Source organism: Solea senegalensis, linkage group LG18 (genome assembly GCF_019176455.1).
Source record: "Solea senegalensis isolate Sse05_10M linkage group LG18, IFAPA_SoseM_1, whole genome shotgun sequence".
Classification (NCBI taxonomy): Eukaryota; Metazoa; Chordata; class Actinopteri; order Pleuronectiformes; family Soleidae; genus Solea; species Solea senegalensis.
This window is the reverse complement of record NC_058041.1, coordinates 17,789,492-17,816,234: the sequence shown is the minus strand read 5'-3', so window position 1 is coordinate 17,816,234 and position 26,743 is coordinate 17,789,492. Positions and strand designations below refer to the sequence as shown.

Here is a 26,743-nt window from a genome sequence, read left to right as displayed (position 1 = left end):
CTTTGAAAAAAGAACGGCTCTCAACTGCGACTCGGTTCCCACAGGTGAGGGTTAAGTTTACTTTAGCTACAGTCACAGGTGATGTTAGGTTTACTTTAGCTCCAGTCACAGTGTGATGTTAGGCCCACAGGTGAGTTAGGTTTACTTAGTACAGTCAAGTTTACTTTACCTTAGCTACAGTCACAGTCACAGGTGATGTTAGGTTTACTTTAGCTCCAGTCACAGGTGATGTTAGGTTTACTTTAGCTACAGTCACAGGTGATAAAGTTAGGTTTACAGCTACAGCTCACAGGTGATGTTAGGGTTTACTTTTAGCTCCAGTCACAGGTGATGCTAGTTTACTTTAGCGCGTGGTGATGTTAGGTTTTACTTAGCTACAGTCACAGGTGATGTTAAGCAGCTTAATTTTAGCTACAAATGCAGTGAGCAGGTTAGGTTTTACTTTAGCTACAGGTGATGTTGGGGTTTGCTTTTAGCTACAGTCAGCCAGGATGTTAGGGGTTTACTTTAGCTGTATGTCACAGGTGATGTTAGGTTTACTTTAGCTCCAGTCACAGGTTATGTTAGGTTTACTTAGCTACAGCCACAGGTGATGTTAGGTTTACTTTAGCTACAGTCACAGGTGATGTTAGGTTTACTTTTTAGCTACAGTCACAGGTGATGTTAGGTTTACTTAGCTTCTACAGGTGACAGTTTTACTTAGCTACAGTCAGGTGATGTTAGGTTTAGGTGATGTTAGGGTTTACCAGCTCACAGGTGATGTTAGGGTTTGATGTTAGGGTTTACTTTAGCAGGTGATGTTAGGCTTCCAGCTACAGTCACAGGTGATGTTAGGTGATGTTAGGTTTACTTTAGCTACAGTCACAGGTGATGTTGTTTACTTTAGCTACAGTCACAGGTGATGTTAGGTTTAATTTTTTAGCTCCAGTCATGTGATGTTAGTTTTTACCAGCTACAGTCACAGGTGATGTTAGGGTTTACTTAGCTACAGTCACAGGTGATGTTAGGTTTACTTTAGCTACGTCACAGGTGATGCTATTTACTTTTAGCTACAGTCACAGGTGATGTTAAGTTTTACTCTTAGCTTTACAGTCACAGGTGATGTTAGGTTTACTTTAGTCTCCAGTCACAGGTGGGGTTAGGTTTACTTTAGCTACAGTCACAGGTGATGTTAGGTTTACATTTTTTAGCTACAGTCATGAGGTGGTGTGATGTTAGGTTTACTTTACAGTCACAGGTGATGTTAGGTTTACTTTTTAGCTACACAGGTGATTAGGTTGATGTTAAGTTTACCTAGCTACAGTCACTAGGTGATGTTAGGCTTTACTTTTTTAGCTACAGTCATGTTAAGCCATGATGTTTAGGTTTGCTTTGTGAAGCTACAGTCACAGGTGATGTTAGGGCTTACTTTAGCTACAGTCACAGGTGATGTTAGGTTTACTTTTAGCTAGCCTAGGTAAGCTATGCTTAGGTTTTGTTTTAGCTACAGTCAAGTCACAGGTGATGTTATGATTACTTTAGCCCAGTCACAGGTGATGTTAGGTTTACTTTAGCTACAGTCACAGGTGATGTTAGGGTTTACTTTAGCACAGGTCACAGGTGATAGGGTTTTACTTTAGTTACAGTCACAGGTGATGTTAGGTTTACTTAGCTACAGTCACAGCCCAGTCACAGGTTGGTGTTAGGTTTACTTCTGAAGCTACAGTCACAGGTGATGTTAAGATTACTTTAGCTACAGTCACAGGTGATGTTAGGTTTACTTATTAAGCAGTCACAGGTGATGTTAGTTTACTTTTAGCTACAGCTACAGGTGATGTTAGGTTTACTTTAGCTACAGTCACAGGTGATGTTAGGTTTACTTTTTAGCCCAGCCACAGGTGATGTTAGGTTTACTTTAGCTCCAGTCACAGATGTTAGGTTTACTTAGCTACAGTCACAGGTGATGCTAGGGTTGTTTTAGCTCCAGTCACAGGTGATGTTAGGGGTTTACTTTTAGCTACAGTCACAGGTGATGTTAGGGTTTACTTAGCTACAGTCACAGGTGATGTTAGGGTTTACTTTAGCTACGGTCACAGGTGATGTTAGGTTTATTTTAGCTAAATGTGATGTTAAGTTTACCTTAGCTACAGTCACAGGTGATGTTAGGTTTACTTGTAGCTCCAGTCACAGGTGATGTTAGTTACTTAGCTACAGTCAGTTATAGGATGTTAGGTTTACTTTTAGCTACAGTCACAGGTGATGTTAGGTTTACTTTAGGCACGGTCACAGGTGATGTTAGGTTTACTTTAGCTACAGTCACAGGTGTGATGTTAAGTTTACCTTAGCTACAGTCACAGGTGATGTTAGGGTTTACTTTAGCTACAGTCACAGGTGTGTGTGATGTTAGGGGTTTGCTTTTAGCTACAGTCACAGGTGTGATGTTAGGTTTACTTACAGTCACAGGTGATGTTAGGGTTTGCATTTTTAGCCTAGCCACAGGTTGGTAAGTAGGCTTCATTTTAGCTACAGCCAAGAGGTGATGTTAAGATTACTTTTAGCTCCAGTCATCATGTGATGTTAGGTTTACTTTAGCTACAGTCACAGGTGATGTTAGGGGTTTACTTTTAGCTACAGTCACAGGTGATAAGAGGGTTTACTTTTAGTTACAGTCACAGGTGATGTTAGGTTTATTTTAGCTACAGTCACAGGTGATGTTAGGTTTACTTTTAGCTAGCAGTCACAGGTGATGTTAGGTTTACTTTAGCTACAGTCACAGGTGATGTTAGGCTTATTTAGCTACAGTCACAGGTGATACAGTTTACTTTATTGGCTACAGGTGATGTTAGGTTTACTTAGCTACAGTCACAGGTGATGTTAGGTTTACTTTACCTACAGTCACAGGTGATGTTAGGTTTACTTTAGCTCCAGTCACAGGTGATGTTAGGTTTACTTTTTAGCTACAAATACAGGTGATGCTAGGTTTACTTTAGCTACGGGTCACAGGTGATAAAGTTAGGGTTTACTTTAGCCACAGTCACAGGTGATGCGTTAATTTAATTTTAGCAGTCACAGGTGAGATGTTAGGTTTACTTTATTCCAGTCACAGTGATGTTAGGTTTACTTAGCTACAGTCACAGGTGATGTTAGGTTTACTTTAGCTACAGTCACAGGTGATGTTAGGGGTTTACTTTTAGCTAATGGGTCACAGGTGATGTTAGGTTTACTTTAGCTACAGTCACAGGTGATGTTAAGTTTACCTTAGCTACAGTCACAGGTGATGTTAGGTTTACTTTAGCTCCAGCCGTGATGTGCTAGGGCTTACTTTAGCTACAGTCACAGGTGATGTTAGGCTTACTTTTAGCTACAGTCACAGGTGATGTTAGGGGTTTACTTTAGCTACGTGTCACAGGTGATGTTAGGGTTTACTTTAGCTACAGTCACAGGTGATGTTAAGTTTACCTTAGCTACAGTCACAGGTGATGTTAGGTTTACTTTAGCTACAGTCACAGGTGATGTTAGGGGTTTGCTTTAGCTACAGTCACAGGTGATAAAGGGTTTACTTTAGCTACAGTCACAGGTGATGTTAGTTTACTTTAGCTCCGTGTCACAGGTTATGTTAGGGGTTTACTTAGCTACAGTCACAGGTGATGTTACATTACTTTAGCTCACAGTCAGCAGTGATGTTAGGTTTTACTTTAGCTACAGTCACAGAAAAGCGTTAGGGTTTACTTTAGCTACAGCCACAGGCATTTTAGGTTTACTTTAGCTACAGTCACAGGTGAGATGCTAGGCTTACTTTAGCTCCAGTCACAGGTGATAAAGAGTTTTACTTAGCTCCAGTCACAGGCAGATGTTAGGTTTACTTTAGCTACAGTCACAGGTGATGTTAGGTTTACTTTAGCTCCAGTCACAGGTGATGTTAGGTTTACTTTAGCTAAATACAGGTGATGCTAGTTTACTTTAGCTACAGTCACAGGTGATGTTAGGCTTATTTTTAGCCACGGGCTCAGGTGTGACAGGGTTTACTTTAGCTACAGTCACAGGTGATGTTAAGTTTACCTAGCTACAGCTTCAGGTGATGTTAGGTTTACTTTAGCTCCAGTCACAGGTGATGTTAGGTTTACTTTAGCTACAGTCACAGGTGATGCTAGGGTTTACTTTAGCTGTGTCACAGGTGATGTTAGGTTTACTTTTAGCTAATGGGTCACAGATGTTAGGGTTTACTTTAGCTACAGTCACAGGTGATAAAGCAGCTTACCTTAGCTACAGTCACAGGTGATGTTAGGGTTTACTTTAGCTACAGTCACAGGTGATGCTAGGGTTTGCTTTTAGCTACAGTCACAGGTGATGTTAGGTTTGGTACTTTAGCTACACAGTCACAGGTGATGTTAGGTTTACTTTTTAGCCCAGTCACAGTGGTTATAAGTTAGTTTTACTTTAGCTACAGTCACAGGTGATGTTAAGATTACTTTAGCTCCAGTCACAGGTGATGTTAGGTTTACTTCTTAGCTACAGTCACAGGTGATGTTAGGCTTACTTTACAGTCACAGGTGATGCTAGGGTTTGGCTTTAGTTACAGTCACAGGTGATGCTAGGTTTACTTTAGCTACAGTCGCTACAGGTGATGTTAGGTTTACTTTAGCTACAGTCACAGGTGATGTTAGGTTTACTTTAGCTACAGTCACAGGTGAGATGCTAGGGTTTTACTTTAGCTACAGTCACAGGTGATGTTAGGTTTACTTTTATTACAGTCACAGGTGATGTTAGGTTTACTTTAGCTAAGAAATACAGGTGATGTTAGGGTTTATTTCTTACCTACAGTCACAGGTGATGTTAGGGTTTACTTTAGCTACAGTCACAGTGATGTGCTAGGTTTATTTAGCTATGTCACAGGTGATGTTAAGTTTACAGCCACAGGTGATGTTAAGCTTACTTTAGGCTACACAGTCACAGGTGAGATGTTAGGTTTACTTAGCTACAGTCACAGGTGATGTTAAGTTTACTTTAGCTACAGTCACAGGTGATGTTAGGTTTACTTTTAGCTACAGTCACAGGTGATGTTAGTTTACTTGGGCTACAGTCACAGGTGATGTTAGTTTACTTTTACCTACAGTCACAAGTGATGTTAGGTTTACTTTAGCTCCAGCTTCAGGTGATGTTAGGTTTACTTGTAGCTCAGTCACAGTGTGATAGTAGGTTTACTTTTAGCTACAGTCAAGCAGGTGATGTTAGGTTTACTTTTTAGCTCCAGTCATGATGTTAGTTTACTTTAGCTACAGTCACAGGTGGTTAGGGTTTACTTAGCTACAGTCACAGGTGATGTTAGGTTTACTTTAGCTACAGTCACAGGTGATGTTAGGGTTTACTTTAGCTCCTGGGTCACAGGTGATGCTAGGTTTACTTTAGCTACACAATAGTGATGCTTAGGTTTACTTAGCTACAGTCACAGGTGATGTTAGGTTTACTTACTCCAGTCACAGGTGATGTTAGGTTTACTTTAGCTACAGTCACGGTGATGTTAGGTTTACTTTAGCTACAGTCACAGGTGATGTTAGGTTTACTTTAGCTACAGCCACGGGGTGGACAGTAGGGGTTTATTTCTTAGCTACAGTCACAGGTGATGTTAGGTTTACTTTTAGCTACAGCTCACAGGTGAGTTAGGGTTTACTTTAGCTACAGTCACAGGTGATGTTAGGTTTACTTTAGCTCCAGTCACAGTGTGATGTTAGGTTTACTTTGGCTACAGCCACGGGAAAAGATGTTAGGTTTACTTTAGCTAAGTCACAGGTGATGTTAGGTTTACTTTAGCTACAGTCAATGGGTGATGTTAGGTTTACTTTAGCTCCAGTCACGGGTGATGTTAGGTTTACTTTAGCTACAGTCACAGGTGATGTTAGGTTTTACTTTTAGCTACAGTCGGTGATAGTAGGTTTACTTTAGCTACAGCTGGTGATGTTAGGTTTACTTTAGCTACAATGGTGATGTTAGGTTTACTTTAGCAGTCAGTGATAGTTTACTTTTAGTTACAGTCACAGGTGATGTTAGGTTTACTTTTAGCTACAGCCACAGGTGATGTTAGGTTTACTTTAGCTACAGTCACAGGTGTGTGATGTTAGGGGTTTACTTCTTAGGCTACAGTCACAGGTGATGTTAGTTTACTTCTTTACCAGCCACAGGTGATGCTGGTTTACTTAGCTACAGTCACAGGTGATGTTAAGTTTACTTTTACCTACAGTCACAGGTGATGTTAGGGTTTACTTTAGCTACAGTCACAGGTGATGTTAGGTTTACTTTACCTACAGTCACAGGTGATGTTAGGGTTTACTTACCTACAGTCACAGGTGATGTTAGCTACAGTCAAGCAGGTGATGTTATTACTTTACCTACAGCACTGATGTTAGGTTTACTTTAGCTACAGTCACAGGTGATGTTAGGTTTACTTTACCTACAGTCACAGGTGATGTTAGGTTTACTTTAGGGCATCCATACATGCTGTGTTAGTTTGTGTAGTATATATTTCACTGATGTGTGAAAAACATACAAAAGCATTTCATAATGACTGTATTTTTAAAAAGATTTCGGTCTCTCAGACATTTTGTCTCGACATGACATGTAAGCATTGAGTTTACATTTGTCATTAATGTGACATTGTTGATGTCGTGAACGTGTGTAGATTACAGCTGAAAGCCGGGTTAGGCTGAGGACTGTGTGTAAAAACAGGACATCAGAAGACTTGAATATAGAAAATGGCTGAGAAAGAGAATGGCGGGGGTGACGGAGCTATTTCAGTCACTACAGCTGTCTTGTTTTTATGCTCTTTGGACACAGCTTGGTCTCCTTATCCCTCATTTCTCATCTGATTGTTTCAATGCAAACTACATTATAGTTGTGATCATATGTGTAAACAACAGTCACCAAACAGCCATAGACACGTTTGCCCTTTCAGAAAAACCAGCTCGTGTTTAGTGACTGAAATGCAGAAGTGGCAGTTTGAGTGGATCCACACACAGGGCTGTGATTGATGGCAGCCTATATGTAGCTCATATATGGAGTTTGGTGGGTGGGCAACTGTCCTCCTATTCTAAAGCAACTATACTGGGAACCAGCAGGAGCGTCCAAAATTAGTGTATCCATGGTGGAAAAGCTGCTCCAGTCATCTGCACAGGTCTGAACAATTGGAACAAAGTGACTGGGATACAGTTTGAATCAAATCCCAAACTCTGGGTCGGGACCCACAAATCAGTGGAGGGATATTTTCTGGGGGGGTCCCCAAAGTTGGTATTCATATACCAGACACCTGGAAGTTTTTATTATTATTATTGTTGTTATAGTTAGGTGCTACAGATATGGCTGCAAATCATAAATGATGCACAGATTTAGATTGTGATTTGGTTCACACTAGTTTGCCGTCTTTAAAAAGTTGGTTGTCATCAAAAAAAGTTTGTAAAACACTGGTTTAAATGTTTTATTTTTGACTGTTCAGTGTTCTAGTCCAATTAAAAATGGAATGCAATCATTCTGTTTATATCTTGGAAGTTCTCATCCTTACATGTGGTCATTCTCATCATATTTTAAAAATGACACACTGAATTTTGACATTTTGACATTTTGACATATATATATATATATATATATATATATATATATATATATATATATATATACATATATGTAAGAATTAGCATGACGACCCAAAACAAATCTCCCACGAACCATCTGTGGGCCCCGACCAAGACTTTGGAAACCTCTGCCCTCAAATGTAATCATGAACAAAAGCACTTGTGTGTGGAAGTTCTTCATTTCCTTCAAACTTAACTTAACCAGCCTTCTCTATCTTCTTTATTCAGTCACAATAATAACGAGGCACGCATGAGTCACCACTTGTGTGTGTGTGTGTGTGTTTCACATTCTCATTGATGCAAGGTCACTGCTTGTAGTCGTGTGTCATTACTGGAGCGAGACCAAAGCTCATCAGATCCATGAGTGTTCATAAACCCTGCAGGCCAACACAAACCTGAACCTAATCTAAACAGGTGACGACTTCACGATATGTTCACTGCTAATACGTGTCATCGCCGTGGTGACGTTAATGCTGTTAATGAATGTGGTCAGAGGAAAGACCACCACCATGAAAACACACAAGAGCAGGAGAACCGTATTAGTCTCCAGTAGACACCAATTCCTGTGTTGGCATTGAATTCACCTCATTCCAAGAGTCCTGCGGCCTATTTTGGAGCGTTGGTAAGTCGATCCGCCCTGCCACCTCCTCGCTCCGCCCTTTTCCTCTTACTTTCCCTCAGCTCTGTTTTCCTGCCAAACCTGATGTCGTGGCTAAAGTTAGCCCGCCGTGGGCTCGTATATAAGGCCCCATGGGTCCAATGCTTACATGTCAGTCACATCGGCTTGGCGTAGGCTTCTCTTCTTGACCAACAACAACAACAACCCAACAAATCTTGAGAGATGGTGAGTGTGTGTGTGTGTGTGTGGCTGTGGTCTCTGTGGATCCAAAACCAATCCAGATCCAGGACTGATGCCTTTGATGTGTCTAGATTTTCATCATCACACAAAGTGAAACTGTTGAGGTTCAGCTTCACAAATCTGTGGATGTGGATCCAGTCTCATCATTGTTGTCCCCCAAGTTTAAGACAAAAAAAATCACAATCAGAAGAATTATCTGTTTTCAGATTTTCAGTTTTTTATCATTTTGGATTTTAAATGTTACACTTCTTGTGTCCTTGTTTTTGGAAAACATGGAGAAAAACCCTCCACATCATTTGTTAGGACAGTTTTGTGGTGATTTTGTTTTTGCTGCCGTGTGTTTTACCCCTTCATCCTTCCTCCAGGCACCCAAGAAGGCCAAGAGGAGGCAGCAGCAGGGCGAGGGTGGATCCTCCAACGTGTTCTCCATGTTTGAGCAGAGCCAGATCCAGGAGTACAAGGAGGTAACGGCTTCTTTATCACAGTACAGAGACACTGGTTTATGGGCCAGATGAAGACACAGTGATGACCTCAGAGATGTTAGAGAACGTCCTCATCACTGTGACAGGACAGTTCCTGATGACAGCAGCCTGTGGTAGCTCACTAAATCCTTCTCTCTGTGACCGCACTGGAATGTTGCCCAACAGCTGCGGAACAGAAAGATGCTGAGAAAAAAACAAGAACATTGTGTCGATGTAGAGTCGACATGTCCAGAAATAAGTATGAGGATTAAGAAATAAAGGCTGTTATATGATGTTGTTGTGCATCACTGAGGGTTCACACAGGTCAACATACAAGAGGCTAATAAAAGGATTCAGAAGGTGACAGAACATTGAGGACATGGTCAGAAGATTTAGTCATGAGGCAAACAGAAGGCGGGTGGGGGCGGTGTGACAGCTGTAATCAATAGCTGCTCCTTAAATGTCACAAGGGGCTTGTCTCACATTCCGAGACCATTTTAACACCTTAGAAAGACAAGTGGTCCACCAGCTGCCAGGTCCCAAAAGGTTCCCAATGCCATCTTTGGTTTCACTGGTGCTGTCCTCACTGCGACTGTCAAGTGGATCTCAGCTCCACATTTCCACGCTTTGTGACAGGAACCTGTGAGAAGGCTTTTCTTTTACCGTCTGCTCTCACTGTTTCCTGGCAGGCTTTCACAATCATCGACCAGAACAGAGATGGCATCATCAGCAAGGACGACCTCAGAGACGTGCTGGCCACCATGGGCCAGCTGAATGTGAAGAATGAGGAGCTGGAGGCCATGGTCAAGGAGGCCAGCGGCCCCATCAACTTCACCGTCTTCCTGACCATGTTCGGCGAGAAGCTGAAGGGTGTGATGACTTTTTAAACTTTTAAATTCTGAAGAGTTTGTTTTACAGGTTTTAGCACTGGCAAATATATTATTGATAATAAGAATAATAAGAATAATAATAACCATAATAATAACCATAATAATAATAATTCCGTTCATTGGTGGAAAATTTGAATTTTTATGTTGTTTTCAATGACCTCTCAAGACCCACCAGGGGGCCACGTCCTATTTTATATTTAATAAATAATAATAATAATAATAAATAATAAAAATAATAAGAACATTTACCTTTTTTTTACAAATACAATTCACATAAATACTTGATATAAATGTATTATTATCATTATTATTGTTGTTATTATTATTACTATTATTATTGTTATTATCATTATTGTTGTTGTTATTATTACAATTATTATTATTATTACATTATTATTATTATTATTATTATTACATTATTATTATTATTATTATTATTATTATTGTTATTATCATTATTATTACATTATTATTATTATTATTATTGTTGTTGTTATTATCATTATTATTATTATTATTATTATTATTATTATTGTTGTTATTATTACAATTATTATTATTATTACATTATTATTATTATTATTATTATTATTATCATTATTATTACATTATTATTATTATTATTATTATTATTATTATTATTATTATTATTATTATTATTATCTTAAATTCATGGTTCACTTTCTTTTGCAGGTGCTGACCCCGAGGACGTCATCGTGAGTGCTTTCAAGGTCTTGGACCCTGAGGCCACCGGCTTCATCAAGAAGGAATTGTAAGAGCTTTTATTTACTGATATATTTTTAACTTTCTCATCAAACACTGTTCAGGGACTGTGGGGTTATTTTTTGACCTCCTGACTTCAATAAGTCTTACATTATATAATAATGATCCAGTATTACTATTGAGGATGTGTCCTGAACTTAACAATACAAAACAATACCATGAAAATGAATAATGAATATTTAAGTGAGAAAATAAGAGTAAATAGAACATTTGACCAGTTTAATACTCTAAACTACATTTATTTATTTATAATGCATCTATTTATTGCTATACACTACATTTATTTATTTATAATGCATCTATTTATTGCTATACACTACATTTATTTATTTATAATGCATCTATTTATTGCTATACACTACATTTATTTATTTATAATGCATCTATTTATTGCTATACACTACATTTATTTATTTATAATGCATCTATTTATTGCTATACACTACATTTATTTATTTATAATGCATCTATTTATTGCTATACACTACATTTATTTATTTATAATGCATCTATTTATTGCTATACACCATTTTTACTACAACAAAACAAGTAAAGGGACAATCAGTAAAACTGACAGTGTTTGGTGTGACCTCACACATGTGCCTCACAACTCTGGGTAGATTTGAACATGTCGTGGTTGAACAATGAATCTGTAAAACATTATACGTTAAAAGTAAAGTTAAAAGCATCTTTTATTCATGTCTCTTCATTATTCTCCGCAGCCTTGAGGAGCTGCTGACCACCCAGTGCGACAGGTTCACCGCCGAGGAGGTGAGCGACGAGCCTTAGTCCCACAGATCATCTGTCAATCAATCAGGGTGACAAGTCCATTCTTTAAACCCCTCCTCTTCCTCTGCAGATGACCAACCTGTGGGCTGCTTTCCCCCCTGATGTGGCTGGCAATGTGGACTACAAGAACATCTGCTACGTCATCACACACGGAGAGGACAAGGAGGAGTAAAACCGCCCCGCCCCCGTCTCTCTTCAATACCTCTACCTCCGTTCAGATCCATTAGACCACACCCCCATCTTCTCCAGCACCATGACTTCCTCACACACTCTCGCTCCCCGGCTCATTCTCTCTGTTTGCCAGCTCACATGAAAAAAAGACTTGTCTCCTTTCCTCAGTGAGAGGACTGAAGGCTGTGGGAGCGTGTGTGTGTGTGTGTGTGTGTGAGTAGGAAACAGCAGGGGAACATGGGATTATCTTCAATAAAGAAAAAAAATAATAATCCTGTGACACTGAAACACTCTCTCTATCTCCCTCCCTGCTTCTTCTTCTTCTTCATCTTCCTGCTCCTCTTCCGTCCATCACTCATTCTGTGCTTCTGTGCTGAGGCTGACAGTGTGTGCATCACGCCACCATGCAGCACGCGTGTGTGTGTGTGTGTGTGCATCACGCCACCATGCAGCGCGCACATGTGTGTGTGTGTGCAGATGCAGTCTTGGGTGCATGCACAGTCACTTGCTTGAAACAAGTAAGCAGCCTGACCCTGGATGAGGGTCTGTCAGTGTCAGCCTGAGCCAGAGTGAGTCTCACAGAGGAGTGAAAGAGTGGCAGAACTGGACTACAATAGTTTCTACTCTGACTCTTTTGAAACTCAGCGATGAAGAGGAAAGTGAGGCTGTGTGTGAGTGGGAGGCAGGAAAGAAATAAACAGAAGTAAGCCATCTTCTTCTTCCTCCTCCTCCTCACTGACTGGGACTTTGTTTCTCTACTGTAACAAATAAGAAGCAACAATAAAATCTGTTACCTTTCATATAACGTTGTGGCTGTTGGTTTAAGTGTGAGCAGATGTGGGTGAAAGCATATGAATGTGTATGAGGACGCATGTGGGCTGGCGGTGGATCAGTGGTACAACTGGAAGGTTGTGGGTTGATTCCTGGCTCCTGACAGCTGTGTTGACAGCATGTGAATGGGTGAATGGCAAAAGTAGTTTTTATCAGTCATCAAGACTAGAGAAGTGCAGTATAAATACACATGATATGATGTTTGTATCAATTGCTTTGGATGAGCACTGATCAAAACCACGTAACTTTAATTGATATTGATAATTGATAATCGGCACTGACGACTGTACTGTGAGACCTTGACCTTATAAAAATCCAGTTTAAATCTATGACATCTCCACAGCAGATCACCTGATAGCAATCCACATATTTGATTTGACCTTCCATTTATCTGGGATTAGGACCAGCACGCAGACTACGCAGAATATGTTTAATGTGACTAACAATGAGTTCAGATGGTGTTTACCATCTGAACTCATCGTTAGTGTTTTCATGGTGGAAACTGAATTCTGTAAACCGTTCACACCAGAGTCCATACATTTTATTTAATAACATTTACATCACAGCACACAGGGGTTGTTGATCCACTGCTGCCACCATCAGTAAGTTGAAATGTTGAAAACCTTCATCAGTCATCATCTACCGCTTTATCCTCCACCAGAGGATCAGCTCCATGGGGCGATAGGCGGGGTACACCCTGGACAGTTGGCCAGTCCATCGCAGGGCCACACACACACAGATAGAGACAAACAACCATTCACTCTTATGGTCAATTTAGAGTGCTGTGGGAGGAAGCCAGAGAACCCGGAGAGAACCCACGCGCACACAGGGAGAACATGCAAACTCCATGCAGAAAGGCCCTTGTTCCAACCGAACCCGGGTCTTCTCGCTGCAAGGCGAGAGTGCTAACCACTATATCACCGTGTGACCCTATTTTATAGTAATAGAACAAAAACAGCATATGATGATTATTATTATTGTTGTTATTATTATTATCAGTATTATTATTGTTCTTACTACGAGTATTATTACTATTATTGTTATTATTCCATATTAATATAATATATTTTTAAGTAGTAGCAGTAGATTCTAATTATGTTTTTCTAACCAGTTATTAAGCGACCCAGTGACGTTACCACCCAAAACAGGATGTAAAACTGCCCGTAAAGAAACATTCTGCCTTCAAAATAAAAGCACACATCATATGTGGACTAACAGGTTCGCCGACCACAGGAACATTTCTCTTTTATTTCGTAAACACAAACGGTGAGTGTGTGAACCTGGAGCTTGACGCCGCCCGGGGGCAGAGAAGCAATACACCGTCACTGTAAAGCACTACAGGGCCGCTTTGTTGTCACAAACATGGCTTTGTGGTGATGAGTGACGTCGGCTGTGGAAGCTGTGGTCCCGCCGTGCCTTTGTAGTCGTGACGGGCAGAGAGCCAGCGGCAGCAGCAGCAGTAGTAGCAGCGGCGGCGGCGGCGGCAGCAGCAGCAGCAACAACAGCAGCAGCATGGCGTCACTTTCCCCCCGCCGCACATCTGTCAGTGCTCCGGCCGCCGCCTTCGTCCTGCTCTGGCTGTCACTGACCACAGTACAGGGCTCTCAGGGCGACAAGGAGCCGGTCTACCGGGACTGCGTGAAGCTATGTGTCCGGACTAACTGCACCGGAGCTCGGCTACGAGGCTTCGAGTCTGCCCAGCCGCATTACATGGCGCTGACAGGTGAGTGACGCTAACTTAGCTGGTTAGCACAGTGCAGAAACTGCTCTGAGGTTTGAGGCCCATCATCATAGACTGACAGCCGTGATAGTTTAGTAATAGTTTAATAGTACGTTATTGAGTTCTTCAGTGCACACTCACAGTACTGTCATGACAACCAGAAGTTATATTTAAGTTATTATTAAACTGACGTGTGGTCGTTGATTCTGAACATTGAGCAGTTTGTAAGAAATAAAACAAAAATCATTTCATGTTCAAAGTTACTTGTCTTGACTGTGTCTACATGACTAAACACGTTGAGTTGCTGCCATTGTGTGAACAAGCAGTGGAACTAGTGTACCTAATAAAGTGGCCATGAATGTTCCTATGAAATAAGAGACATCTGTATGTTCCTGTTAGACCTGCTGTAGCCCATGCTGCTGGAAGAACGTTAGTGAGTCTGTAACTGTGTCCTGTAGCGATGACTAAATTCATCTAGAGCTGCAACTAACGATTATTTACTTAATCAGTTCATCTGTGGATTATTTTCTCGATTAATTGATACTAGTTCGGTCAATCTGATGTCAGAAAACATTTAAATCTGTTGATCTGTATTTCCGAAAACTCAAAATGATGATATTCTCATATGTCTTGGTTGTTGTTTTAAATTTTTATTTTCTTATTATTATCTTTAGAAGCTTTTTTTGGCTTCTAACTCCCCTGCACAATGCCGTATCTATATTGATTTTCCTTTTACGTAATGTGCAAAAACTCTAAATAAAACAAATGTCTTTTAATAATTTAATGGAGATATTCTCGCTGAAAAAACAGAAAGCATGTTAAGACTAAGAATTAATAATTGTTGTTTCCGTATAACAAAGAAATCATTAAAACTGAATCATTTTTGGAGAACATCATCATTTTCCACTTTTGACAAAAGTCGAAACAAATGATCAATTAAACAGATGAATAAGCTAGTATTTATTAATACTAGTCAGTTAAAATATCACAGCCTTTATTCAGCTCAGTGAAACGTGCTGCTGTCTAACCTGAAACAGCCTTGAAAGCTGGAAGCCAGTTTTTCAGGCTTGTCACAAAGAAACGAACCCAACTGTCGTCATCACGACCATCACAGCACCACAGAGAGGCTGACCGCTGATGAAACTGTAATGTTAATAATGTGTAGTGAAGTTTCAGGTTTAACAGGTTAGTCTGTCACTGATAAACTACTCTGATACTCTCTGATACTCGTCAACAAGACTCATTTAAATATCTTCCCCACAAACACAAGTCAAATATCATATTAATGTTCATTTTAGATTATTTTCATAATAGATTAATCTCTCAATTATTTTCTCGATTCATCGTTTGGTCCATAAAGTATCAGAAAACTTTAAAAAATGTTGATCAGTGTTCATCAAACCTGGACATGATGATGTTCTCAAACCAAAATGACTGACATTTAATGATTTCTTTGTTATTCAGAGCAAAGAAATGAAGAAAATACTCACATTTAAGAAGCTTAAATAATCTAGTTTTAATCATGAAAAAAACTTCAAAATGATTACTCAATCATCAAAATAGTTGTAGATTAATTTAGTAATTGATTAATAATCGATTCATCCTTTGTTTCACATTTAATGAAGTCATTTTTTCGCAAAACGTGAAATTTCTTGAGAAAAATATGTGCAATTTCAACAATATTATGCATAAGTTGCATCACAGTGGATCTATAAAGGCACAAACATTTAGTCACAGGTATCTGGAAGTAAAAAATATAGTATTTCATGTTATGATTAGATTCTCATTCATAACAAATTCATCCTGTGGGCCAGATTGGACCCTCTGGTGGGCCGGCTCTGGCCCGCGGGCTGCATGTTTGTCAACCCTGATTTAAAGGCTTTTTTTTTTGTAATGTAGATGTGTGAATTACTGACACATAGCCAGCAGTGAGTGCATGGTGTGGCCCCTGGTGTGGCCCCTGGTGTGGCCCCTGGTGTGGCCCCTGGTGTGTCAGAGCCACTCACAGACTCTCTCTGAAAACACGACTGTGTTTTCTGCCGTTAGTCAGCCTTTTCCATCTGGTAACTAAAGTTTGTAAATTCACCCTTGTGCACAAACATTAGATTTGTAAGTTTATGTCATGTAGTTCATTCCAAATGAAGGATTTGATTTGAATGTACAGGTGCAAACAGCAGTGGATTAGTGTGCTATGGTGTCACTGATGTTCTCTGAGGCAGCACCAGACACAGGCATGAGGGACTGACCCCAAAAAAACATTTCAACATATGAAAGAAATCTAGATATCTTAAGATATATAGATATATTGAAATATATCTTAAGAGATATTAAAATATCTTCAGCTTATTAGTGTTGAGCTGATGTTATTTGAAGATGTGCTCATTTAGTGCACATTTGCACATCTGTTCTGAGTCTAGTTAGTTTAGTTATTCAAGATCAGGATCAACACACTTCACTTTGAATATGAAAGTGTAAATGAATACAAGGACACTTTTGTGATTTCACTATTCTAACGTTAAAGAACTTAAGTGACACAGGTTTGGTGTAAATAACACAACTATCATCAATGTTACATTTGTATCAATAACAGTCAATCAATGGCTACATTCTGCTGAGGGCCCCATAAAGGCTTGGTTGGGTTGCCACTAGGTTTAGTGGAAAAACAACTTTGTAGAAAAAACTTTACAAAGTGAAAACCAAAAGATTGCAATTGTAACATAAAGCAGCACAAATATCTTTAGGTATTGCAGACTCAAGCAGTAATTGTCACGTCTTAGACTGGTCCCCCCCTGTCTTTTTCAGCCCTGTTAGATTCAAAATCTGTTGCCTGTTGAAATGGTTATTTAGCCGCTGTATAGGAGGACTTTTAAAACATTATTCCTTTGCTTGTAGTGTAGTGTTTTTGTGTGTCAAATCTCCTGATACAGTTTTTCCAAAGCAAGTGTCTTTGTGTTTTTCTCTGTCATGTACGTGTAATGGTGTCAGACTTGACCTGACTTTCCTCTCTGTGTGTTTCAGGGTGGACGTGTCGCGATGACTGTCGCTATCAGTGCATGTGGACCACTGTGGGTCTCTACCAGGCCGAGGGCTACAGAGTCCCACAGTTCCACGGCAAGGTTTGTGTTTAGCACTGAGGCTAATGTGTATCTAAATGTGTATATATCACACTGATCTTAACTGCTGGAATATGAAGATGATGTGAATTCTTTCCTCCCTTAAACTTTCTGAAGATACCCTTAAACTGTCATACTTCCTGTTACGTCCCAGCTCGTTAGGGATGAAGAGAAACAACATAAACAACCAAGATGTATAGAAGTGTCTCAAATAAGTGTCATCATTCTTTGTTGATTAGAGACGAATTTGGATGTATTTCAATGGTAAATTGTTATTTTTGACATTTATAGGTGAAATCTTGGCTGATGTTGTGTTGTTTCTGATGTTGTGTTATTTCTGATGTTGTGTTATTTCTGATGTTGTGTTATTGCTGATGTTGTGTTGTTTCTGATGTTGTGTTGATGTTGTTTCTGATGTTGTGTTATTGCTGATGTTGTTTCTGATGTTGTGTTATTGCTGATGTTGTGTTATTGCTGATGTTGTGTTGTTTCTGATGTTGTGTTATTGGATGTTGTGTTGTTTCGATGTTGTGTTGTTTCTGATGTTGTGTTTGCGGATGTTGTGTTATTGCTGATGTTGTGTTGTTTCTGATGTTGTGTTATTCTTGGATGTTGTGTTGTTTCTGATGTTGTTTGCTGATGTTGTGTTATTGCTGATGTTGTGTTGTTTCTGATGTTGTGTTATTGTGTCTCACAGTGGCCGTTCGCACGCTTCCTGTGTTTTGAGGAGCCTGCGTCTGCTCTGGCCTCTCTGCTCAACGGCCTCGCTTGTCTCCTCATGCTGCTGCGCTATCGGAGCACAGTGCCACGCCAGAGCCCCATGTATCACACCATCAACGCCTTCTCTCTGGTGACTCACACTCACACAATAAAACACCAATGATACATTTACTGTAGTGACTTTTTAACCAGAGCCTCTCTCTGTGTGTGTGTGTGTCTGTGTGTGTGTCTGTCTCATTAGGTTTCTCTCAATGCCTGGTTCTGGTCCACGGTGTTTCACACCAGGGACACCTATCTCACTGAGGTAATGGCTGTTGGGCTGTTGAAGGGTGTGCTTGTATGAAGCATGGCCATATTATCAACAACAGAGAGGAAAACACCTGATAAAATGTTTATTCTGCTGTCACTGCACCAAAGAACATCAGTGATTTGACGTCACAGCACGTCCACAGCTCCCTCCATCACTCAGTTCAATGGTGTTATTTTCGGACTTCAGTGTTTGAACTGATATGCAGTAAATCAGTGAGATCAAATCCCTGATGTTCACGATGGTGGTTTCTAAACTGTAGTTATTTGTGAGATAAAGCAGGAAACATGTTGTTCTGGGTGAAACTTTCCCAGTATTTTGCAATCTCTACTGAAGTGTGAAAATATGTTGATCTGTCCGGTTCCCATCGGTCCTTGAAATCCACCTACTGTGTGATGGCCTGCATTGCTTGATGTACACAATCGAGGCCGACAGAACAAACATGGATTAGTGGTGTTGTGGACGCTGTCAGTAACACTGTCTTTGAATGAGCTTCACTAATCAGCACCACCCTCATGCCATCAGCTGACCTGTACCTGAACATCGTGCTTCCTCTCTCTCCATCTTTTTCAGAAAATGGACTATTTCTGTGCCACAGCAGTCATTCTCTACTCCATCTACCTTTGTTGTGTCAGGTAAGCTCTCACACAGATGTGGGTCACATGACACCAGCTGTAAATATGGCTGCTGAACAACCTGAATCTGATCCTATGTCACATAATTATGATTGAAACTGAATGGCTTAGCACTGAGTTACGTTGTTTTCTTCTTTAGTTTTTTTTTTTTATTTGCATCTTTGACGTCACATTTCACACATGTGCTTTTTGTGCACATGTGTCAGTGTCAGTGTTAGTGTCAGTGTTAGTACCAGTGTTAGTACCAGTGTTAGTACCAGTGTCAGTACCAGTGTCAGTACCAGTGTTAGTGTCAGTTTCAGTACCAGTGTCAGTACCAGTGTTAGTGTCAGTTTCGGTAGTACCAGTGTCGGTACCAGTGTCGGTGTAAGTGTTTTTGTCAGTTTCAGTACCAGTGTCGGTGAGGGTGTGTTCAGTGTCGGTACCGTGTAAGTATCGGTGTCAGTGTTAGTACCAGTGTTAGTACCAGTGTCAGTGTTGAGTACCAGTACCGTGTCAGTACCAGTATCAGTACCAGTGTCGGTACCAGTCCGGTACCAGTGTCAGTGTTGGTACCAGTGTTAGTACCCAGTGTCAGTATCGGTACCGGTGTCGGTATCGGTACCAGTGTCAGTACCAGTGTCGGTACCGGTGTCAGTACCGTCAGTGTCCAGTGCCGGTACCAGTATCAGTACCATCAAGTACCACCGGTGTCGGTACCAGTGTCAGTGTCAGTACCAGTACCGATTATCAGTACCAGTGTCGGTACCAGTGTCAGTACCAGTACCAGTACCAGTATCAGTACCAGTGTGTCGGTACCGGTGTCAGTACCGGTGTCGTACCAGTGTCAGTGTCAGTACCAGTGTCAGTGTCAGTATCAGTCAGTGTCAGGTACCAGTGTCGGTGTCAGTGTCAGTGTCGGATCAGTGTCAGTGTCGGTGTCGGTACCAGCACAATGTCGGTACCAGTGTCAGTATCAGTGTCAGTGTCAGTGTCAGTGTTAGTACCAGTGTCGGTACCAGTGTCGGTACCAGTGTCGGTGTCAGTGTCAGTGTTAGTACCAGTATCAGTGTCAGTGTCAGTGTTAGTATCAGTGTCAGTGTCATTGTTAGTACCAGGATCAGGATCAGGATCAAAGATGAAACCGTGGTATCACCGTCACTCCTGATGATGTCACTAAACGTGTACTCGTGTCTTTGCTGCAGAACTCTGGGTCTGAGGCGACCTGGTGTGTCCAGCATGGTGGGAGTGCTGCTCATCTTGACCTTTACGTCACATGTGTCCTACTTGACCTTCGTCAGCTTTGACTATGGCTACAACATGGCTGCTAACGTCAGCATCGGTACTGCACTTCTTCATGCTGCGCTCCATTTGTAGTCAGAACCTGGAACCTGATCCTGGTTCAGGATTACAAGATGGCTGCCGCCATACAAACACTGCTACTGTTAGCATTAATGTCGCACACATTTTTAACTGTAGACATGTTGCTACACTGTTTATGTGTGTTGTTATTGACTGGTACTGCTAAAAGTGAGATGTGTGTGTGTCCTGATACATTGTGATTCTAGTTATTTCCATGTTTGTTCTGTCGTTACGTAACATACATTGTTACGCTGTGTGCGTGTATATTCCATCAAACGTTCACTCCCTCTGCCTCCATGTGTCCCTGACCTCATGTGTCCCTGACTCCATGTGTCCCTGACTCCATGTGTCCCTGACCTCATGTGTCCCTGACCCCATGTTGTCCCTGACCCCATGTGTCCCTGACCTCATGTGTCCCTGACTCCATGTGTCCCTGACTCCATGTGTCCCTGACCCCATGTGTCCCTGACTCCATGTGTCCCTGACTCCATGTGTCCCTGACCTCATGTGTCCCTGACCTCATGTGTCCCTGACCTCATGTGTCCCTGACTCCATGTGTCCCTGACCCCATGTGTCCCTGACCTCATGTGTCCCTGACTCCATGTGTCCCTGACTCCATGTGTCCCTGACCCCATGTGTCCCTGTGTCCCTGTGTCCCTGACCCCATGTGTCCCTGATGTGTCCCTGACCCATGTGTCCCTGACCCCATGTGTCCCTGACCTCATGTGTCCCTGACCCCATGTGTCCCTGCTCCATGTGTCCCCCATGTGTCCCTGACTCCATGTGTCCCTGACTCCATGTGTCCCTGACCCCATGTGTCCTGACCTCATGTGTCCCTGCCTCCATGTGTCCCTGACTCCATGTGTCCCTGACTCCCATGTGTCCCTGTGTCCATGTGTCCCTGACCTCATGTGTCCCTGCCTCCATGTGTCCCTGCCTCCTGCCTCCATGTGTCCCTGCCTCCATGTGTCCCTGCCCCATGTGTCCCTGCCCATGTGTCCCCTGACCCCATGTGTCCCTGCCTCCATGTGTCCCTGCCTCCATGTGTCCCTGACCTCATGTGTCCCTGACTCCATCCCTGCCTCCATGTGTCCTGACCCCATGTGTCCCTGCCTCCATGTGTCCCTGACCTCATGTGTCCCTGACTCCATGTGTCCCTGACTCCATGTGTCCCCTGACCATGTGTCCCTGACTCCATGTGTCCCTGACCTCCATGTGTCCCTGACTCCATGTGTCCCCTGACCCCATGTGTCCCTGACTCCATGTGTCCCTGACCTCATGTGTCCCTGACCCCATGTGTCCCTGCCTCCATGTGTCCCTGACCCCATGTGTCCCATGTGCCTCCATGTGTCCCTGCCCATGTGTCCCTGCCTCCATGTGTCCCTGCCTCCATGTGTCCCTGACCCCATGTGTCCCTGACCCCATGTGTCCCTGACCCCATGTGTCCCTGACCCATGTGTCCCTGCCTCCATGTGTCCCTGACCTCATGTGTCCCTGACCCCATGTGTCCCTGCCTCCATGTGTCCCTGCCTCCATGTGTCCCTGCCTCCATGTGTCCCTGACTCCATGTGTCCCTGACTCCATGTCCATGTGTCCCTGACCCCATGTGTCCCTGACCCCATGTGTCCCTGACCCATGTGTCCCTGACCCCATGTGTCCCCTGACATGTGTCCCCCCATGTGTCCCTGACCCATGTGTCCCTGATGTGTCCCTGACTCCATGTGTCCCCTGACCCCATGTGTCCCTGACCTCATGTGTCCCTGCCTCCATGTGTCCCTGACTCCATGTGTCCCTGACTCCATGTGTCCCTGACCTCATGTGTCCCTGCCCCCTGCCTCCCCTGCCTCCATGTGTCCCTGCCTCCATGTGTCCCTGCCTCCATGTGTCCCTGACCCCATGTGTCCCTGACCCCCTGACCTCATGTGTCCCTGCCTCCATGTGTCCCTGCCTCCATGTGTCCCTGACCTCATGTGTCCCTGACTCCATGTGTCCCTGCCTCCATGTGTCCCTGACCCCATGTGTCCCTGACCCCATGTGTCCCTGCCTCCATGTGTCCCTGACCCCATGTGTCCCTGACTCCATGTGTCCCTGTGTCCCTGACTCCATGTGTCCCTGACCTCCATGTGTCCCTGCCTCCATGTGTCCCTGCCTCCATGTGTCCCTGCCTCCATGTGTCCCTGACCCTGTCCCTGACCCATGTGTCCCCCCTGACCTCATGTCCCTGACTCCCTGACCCATGTGTGTGTCCCTCATGTGTCCCTGCCTCCATGTGTCCCTGCCCCATGTGTCCCTGTCCCTGCCTCCCCTGACCCCATGTGTCCCTGACCCCATGTGTCCCCTGATCCATGTTTCCCTGCCTCCATGTGTCCCTGACCTCATGTCCCTGCCTCCATGTGTCCCTGCCTCCATGTGTCCCTGACCTCATGTGTCCCCTGACCTCATGTGTCCCTGACCTCATGTGACCCTGTGTGTCCCTGAATGTGTCCCTGACCTAATGTGTCCCTGACCTAATGTGTCCCTGCCTCCATGTCCCTGCCTCCATGTGTCCCTGACCTCATGTGTCCCTGACTCCATGTGTCCCTGACTCCATGTGTCCCTGCCCTGTGTCCCTGCCTCCATGTGTCCCATGTGTCCCTCCATGTGTCCCTGCCTCCATGTGTCCCTGCCCTCATGTGTCCCTGACCTCATGTGTCCCTGACCTCATGTGTCCCTGGTCGTGTGCAGGCATGGTGAACCTGCTGTGGTGGCTGTGTTGGTGCTGGCAGAACCGGCGGACCCTGCCGTACTGGTGGAAGTGTGTTCTGGTGGTGCTGCTGCTCCACGGTCTGGCCCTGCTGGAGCTGCTGGATTTCCCCCCGCTGCTCTGGGTCTTTGACGCTCATGCCGTGTGGCACCTCAGCACTGTTCCTGTGCACGTTCTTTTCTACAGGTGAGAACACTCACTCCTCCCACCACACACTGTGTGTGTGTGTGTGTGTGTGTGATCGTCAGGCTACATTCATGCTGCTACATTTTCATATCAACATGTGGTTTCCAATTAAAAATGATCTGGTGCACAAGTAGTCTGCATCAGTTCTAATAACAATCTTTTTTACCTAATAACAGTAGGGCTTATCTTAACGATTATCTTGATAGTCGACTAATCGGATCATACGTTAATTGAATGTATAACATACAGTTTATCACACCAGCATGCAGCTGCTCTTATATAACAATCATTAGCTTGAAGTGTTATATATATGCTAACTGAAAATGAAGAATTGAGATGGTAGTTCATTAAACCTTTAATAACATGCTTGTAGCGACAAACAGCTGAGTAAACGGATAAGGCACTGGCCGAAACAACACAAAATAAATAGGCCTACTTAACTACAATGAGGTCGGCGCTCATTGTAGGAATTATTAAAGTCTTGTTCTCACTGACTCAAATATAACAAAAGTGCATTTTGTGCTCACGACTGTTACTACACTGTTACTACACTGTTACTACACTGTTATTACACTGTTACTACACTGTTACTACACTGTTATTACACTGTGACTGCACTGTTACTACACTGTTACAGAAAACACATGGACTATGTGTGCTAAGGCTAATGAATCAAATCGTATGAGTAAGTAGGAAGTTAGCACTCCGTTTACGCTAATGTTAGCAGCTAACTAGCCAGTTAGCTTGCTGAGACGCCGGTCCCTCTTCATCGTCGTTGTGCTGCCGTGTCTTGCTGATGTTGCATTGCACACTGTTTTCTTTTGTTTTCTTAAAATGCTCCCACACTTGTGAGCTCCCTAGCCGCCGGGTAGCCATGATGCCACAAAGCCCGTCTGGTATAACTTCTGGTGACATCACGGCTGACCCAGATTACCACTGCTGCGCATGTGTGTCAAGGACAGAAAGGCAGAGAGAAAACAAAGTTTAAAAAAAAAAACACAACACGTCGACTATTAAATTAGTTGACGACGATCTTAATAGTCAACTAATCGTGGCAGCCCTAAATAAGAGCTGCTTGTTTTTGGACTGTGGGAGGAAACCAGAGAACCTGGAGAACCTGGAGAACCTGGAGAACCCCATGCACCCACAGAGAGAACCACTACACCAACCTTGTCACTCTCTCCCCAAAAAAACTCCAATAAAAATGTGTGATGTCACATTTCACACAGGGTGAAAAACCCCTTTATGTTCATCACCTTTTAAAAGACTTGTCCCAGGTCACAAATACTGCAGGTACCTGCTCATTGAACTGTGCAGGATTGTGTCTGTGTGCACGCCCCCTGCTGTCTGTCAGTGGAAACCAGAGTCCTCAACGTCAGGAGGTCTCAGGGCTCGTGAGAAACACAAATCGCTGTACGGCACTGCACACTCGCGCACACACACACACACACACACACACTCACACATACATATACTAGCCAGGTTACAGTGATATTATTGATTTTAGATGTTGATGATGTCAGAGAAAACTGTTATTAGAAGAATTATAAAACATGCAGGACACATGCTGACTGACATGGTGAGGACATGGACATGGACATGGTTAGGACATGGACATGGTTAGGACATGGACATGGTTAGGACATGGACATGGTTAGGAGAGTTAGTTTGTTAGTCCACAGTTGATCATCACTGACTTTCTTCTCTGTCCAGTTTCCTGATCGACGACAGCCTCTACTTACTCAACACAGAGAAGATGGGTGTCAAAGTGGAGTAGGCGGAGCTTATCACCTCATCGCCACGCCTACACCATCACAGCGCTGTGATCGGGGCGACAGGACACCAGAACACAGAAGTAGCTCAGCCTCCCAGATGACATGCATGATGGCATCAGATCAGCCTTCGTCTACACGTCTCCTCTTTTTAAATCTTTATTTATTTCCTTTGACTTTTGATTATTATTATTATACTTGAGAATTTATCACCATTGATGCTTGATCGACTTGACTTTGCCTTGTTGCTGTGTGTGTGTGTGTGTGTGTGTGTGTGAGAGCAGCATCATAGAACTGTGACATACTTGAGCGCTGCATGAATGACAATAGATGGCACCACGTCACTTTATCCGGGCCATGGTGAACCTTCTGTGTAGGTGTGTGTGTGTGTGTGTGTGGCGTGTGTCGCGTGTGTGTGTGTGTGTATGTGTGCGTGCGTGTGCCTGCAGATTCATCCAGAGAGCGGGAGAAGCAGGGTTTCTGTGTGGAGGTCATTCCAGCTGACGGTGTTTTCATGTCCTCACCATCACACGTTTATTTTTGTGCCTGTGTTGTTTTTTATTCGTCTTCTTCTGTTTGACCGATGTGTGCTTTATTCTATCCACACTTTAAGCTCTGATGTTTCTGATGATGACGACGTTGTTGTTTTTATTCACATGGATTGCCTTTCAGTGTGAGCTCGGCAGTAGAAGCAGGTTGTTTTTTCACATACAGAACATGAAGAGTTTCTAATGAATTCTGGATCCAGAGAAACTGTGTGTGCGTGTGTGCGTGTGTGTAAGAGAGAGGGTTTGACACTCATTACTTTGACTTGGTTGCAATATATCCACACACACACTATCATGTAAAACACTCCATGTTCATGCCTTACACAACATAACGACCTGAGAGCAGATCTCACAGTGTCCATATATGTGCACTTTGTGTGTGTGTGTGTGTGTGTGTGTAATGCGTGTCGTGTGCGTGTCGCGTGTGCGTGTGGCGTGTCGCGTCTTGGCGTCTTGGCGATAATCGCGTGTCGCGTGTGTGTGCGTGTGTGTGTGTGCGTGTGCGTGTGTGTGTGTGTGCGTGTGCGTGCGCGTGCGCGTGTGTGTGTGTGCTGACAGCCTGTGACGGGGGAGCAGAGGTCGTCAGAAGATTGATGAAGTTGATGGAGAGATGACAACATGTAGACCAAAGTACTGCTTCATGGTTATTGGATTTATGAAATGATGATCATAAACATCTAAAGATCCAAAACACATCACTCTCATGTCACTAACACTAAGTCATGTGCTGCCCCCTGCCTGCTGCCCTGTGACACGTCACTTTCCTCCTCACTGAACATGTCGACCAAAAATAAAACTCTGAGGAACTGAATTATTAAAGATGGTCTTTATTGACGAGGAACTTGAGTGTCTACGTTGAATTCTTTACAGTCGGGATGAAGACAAGCTTCAGATGAACACGTCACTGAATCAACACAGTGGAACACTCTGGGTTCCTCATGCTCCTCAGTTCAGATGATGGGACAGACCATAATTATGCTCAGAGACTCAGACCGCAGCACGTTTATATCATATTTGGTTATAGAGTATAATGCTGAACTGAGGTCATAGGTCATGGAGGGTTCTGCCTCAGTAGTGTGTGGAGATTTTATTAAATTTAAGATATCTACATATCTCTAGATATCTTTAGATTTCTAGTTATTTGGTTTTAGTTTGTCGTTGAGGTTTGTTTAAAGTCATTAAACTAGTTTACTTGTTTAATTCAAGTTCAGTATGACTTTGAATATGAAAGTGTAAATGAATACTGATTGTACCGCCCTCTAAGGGTTTAAAAATA

The 26,743-nt window shown here is 42.9% G+C and overlaps 2 protein-coding genes across 3 annotated transcripts; both read left to right on the top strand.

Moving 5' to 3' along the window:
- Window positions 1–8,356: 8,356 nt before the first annotated feature.
- On the top strand, window positions 8,357–12,353 carry LOC122759673 (myosin regulatory light chain 2, skeletal muscle isoform-like). The gene is made up of 6 exons (XM_044014658.1): window positions 8,357–8,442; window positions 8,823–8,921; window positions 9,608–9,788; window positions 10,502–10,580; window positions 11,314–11,362; window positions 11,451–12,353. Exons 1-6 carry the CDS (start codon window positions 8,440–8,442, stop codon window positions 11,550–11,552), a joined length of 513 nt encoding a protein of 170 aa, XP_043870593.1. The 5' UTR covers window positions 8,357–8,439; the 3' UTR covers window positions 11,553–12,353.
- A 1,299-nt stretch (window positions 12,354–13,652) lies between these two features.
- pgap3 (post-GPI attachment to proteins phospholipase 3) lies at window positions 13,653–25,689 on the top strand. 2 transcript variants are annotated; one of them, XR_006358193.1, is made up of 9 exons: window positions 13,653–14,105; window positions 17,121–17,218; window positions 17,913–18,065; window positions 18,177–18,239; window positions 18,816–18,877; window positions 20,062–20,198; window positions 22,943–23,147; window positions 24,861–25,193; window positions 25,297–25,689. XR_006358193.1 is itself a non-coding variant. In XM_044013119.1 (8 exons), exons 1-8 carry the CDS (start codon window positions 13,895–13,897, stop codon window positions 24,922–24,924), a joined length of 993 nt encoding a protein of 330 aa, XP_043869054.1. In that variant the 5' UTR covers window positions 13,653–13,894; the 3' UTR covers window positions 24,925–25,689. The 2 variants fall into 2 exon arrangements, 1 of the variants encoding a protein (XP_043869054.1); XM_044013119.1 differs by having other exon boundaries at window positions 24,861–25,689.
- The last annotated feature ends 1,054 nt before the right edge of the window (window positions 25,690–26,743 follow it).

Excerpts from the sequence above, each read along its gene's own strand:
- LOC122759673 (XM_044014658.1), top strand. Across the intron at positions 8,922-9,607 it reads AGATCCAGGAGTACAAGGAG|GCTTTCACAATCATCGACCA; the intron begins GTAACGGCTTCT and ends GTTTCCTGGCAG. Across the intron at positions 11,363-11,450 it reads ACAGGTTCACCGCCGAGGAG|ATGACCAACCTGTGGGCTGC; the intron begins GTGAGCGACGAG and ends CTTCCTCTGCAG.
- pgap3 (XM_044013119.1), top strand. The coding sequence starts at position 13,895 with ATGGCGTCACTTTCCCCCCGCCGCACATCTGTCAGTGCTCCGGCCGCC. Across the intron at positions 14,106-17,120 it reads GCATTACATGGCGCTGACAG|GGTGGACGTGTCGCGATGAC; the intron begins GTGAGTGACGCT and ends TGTGTGTTTCAG. Across the intron at positions 23,148-24,860 it reads GTGCACGTTCTTTTCTACAG|TTTCCTGATCGACGACAGCC; the intron begins GTGAGAACACTC and ends TTCTCTGTCCAG.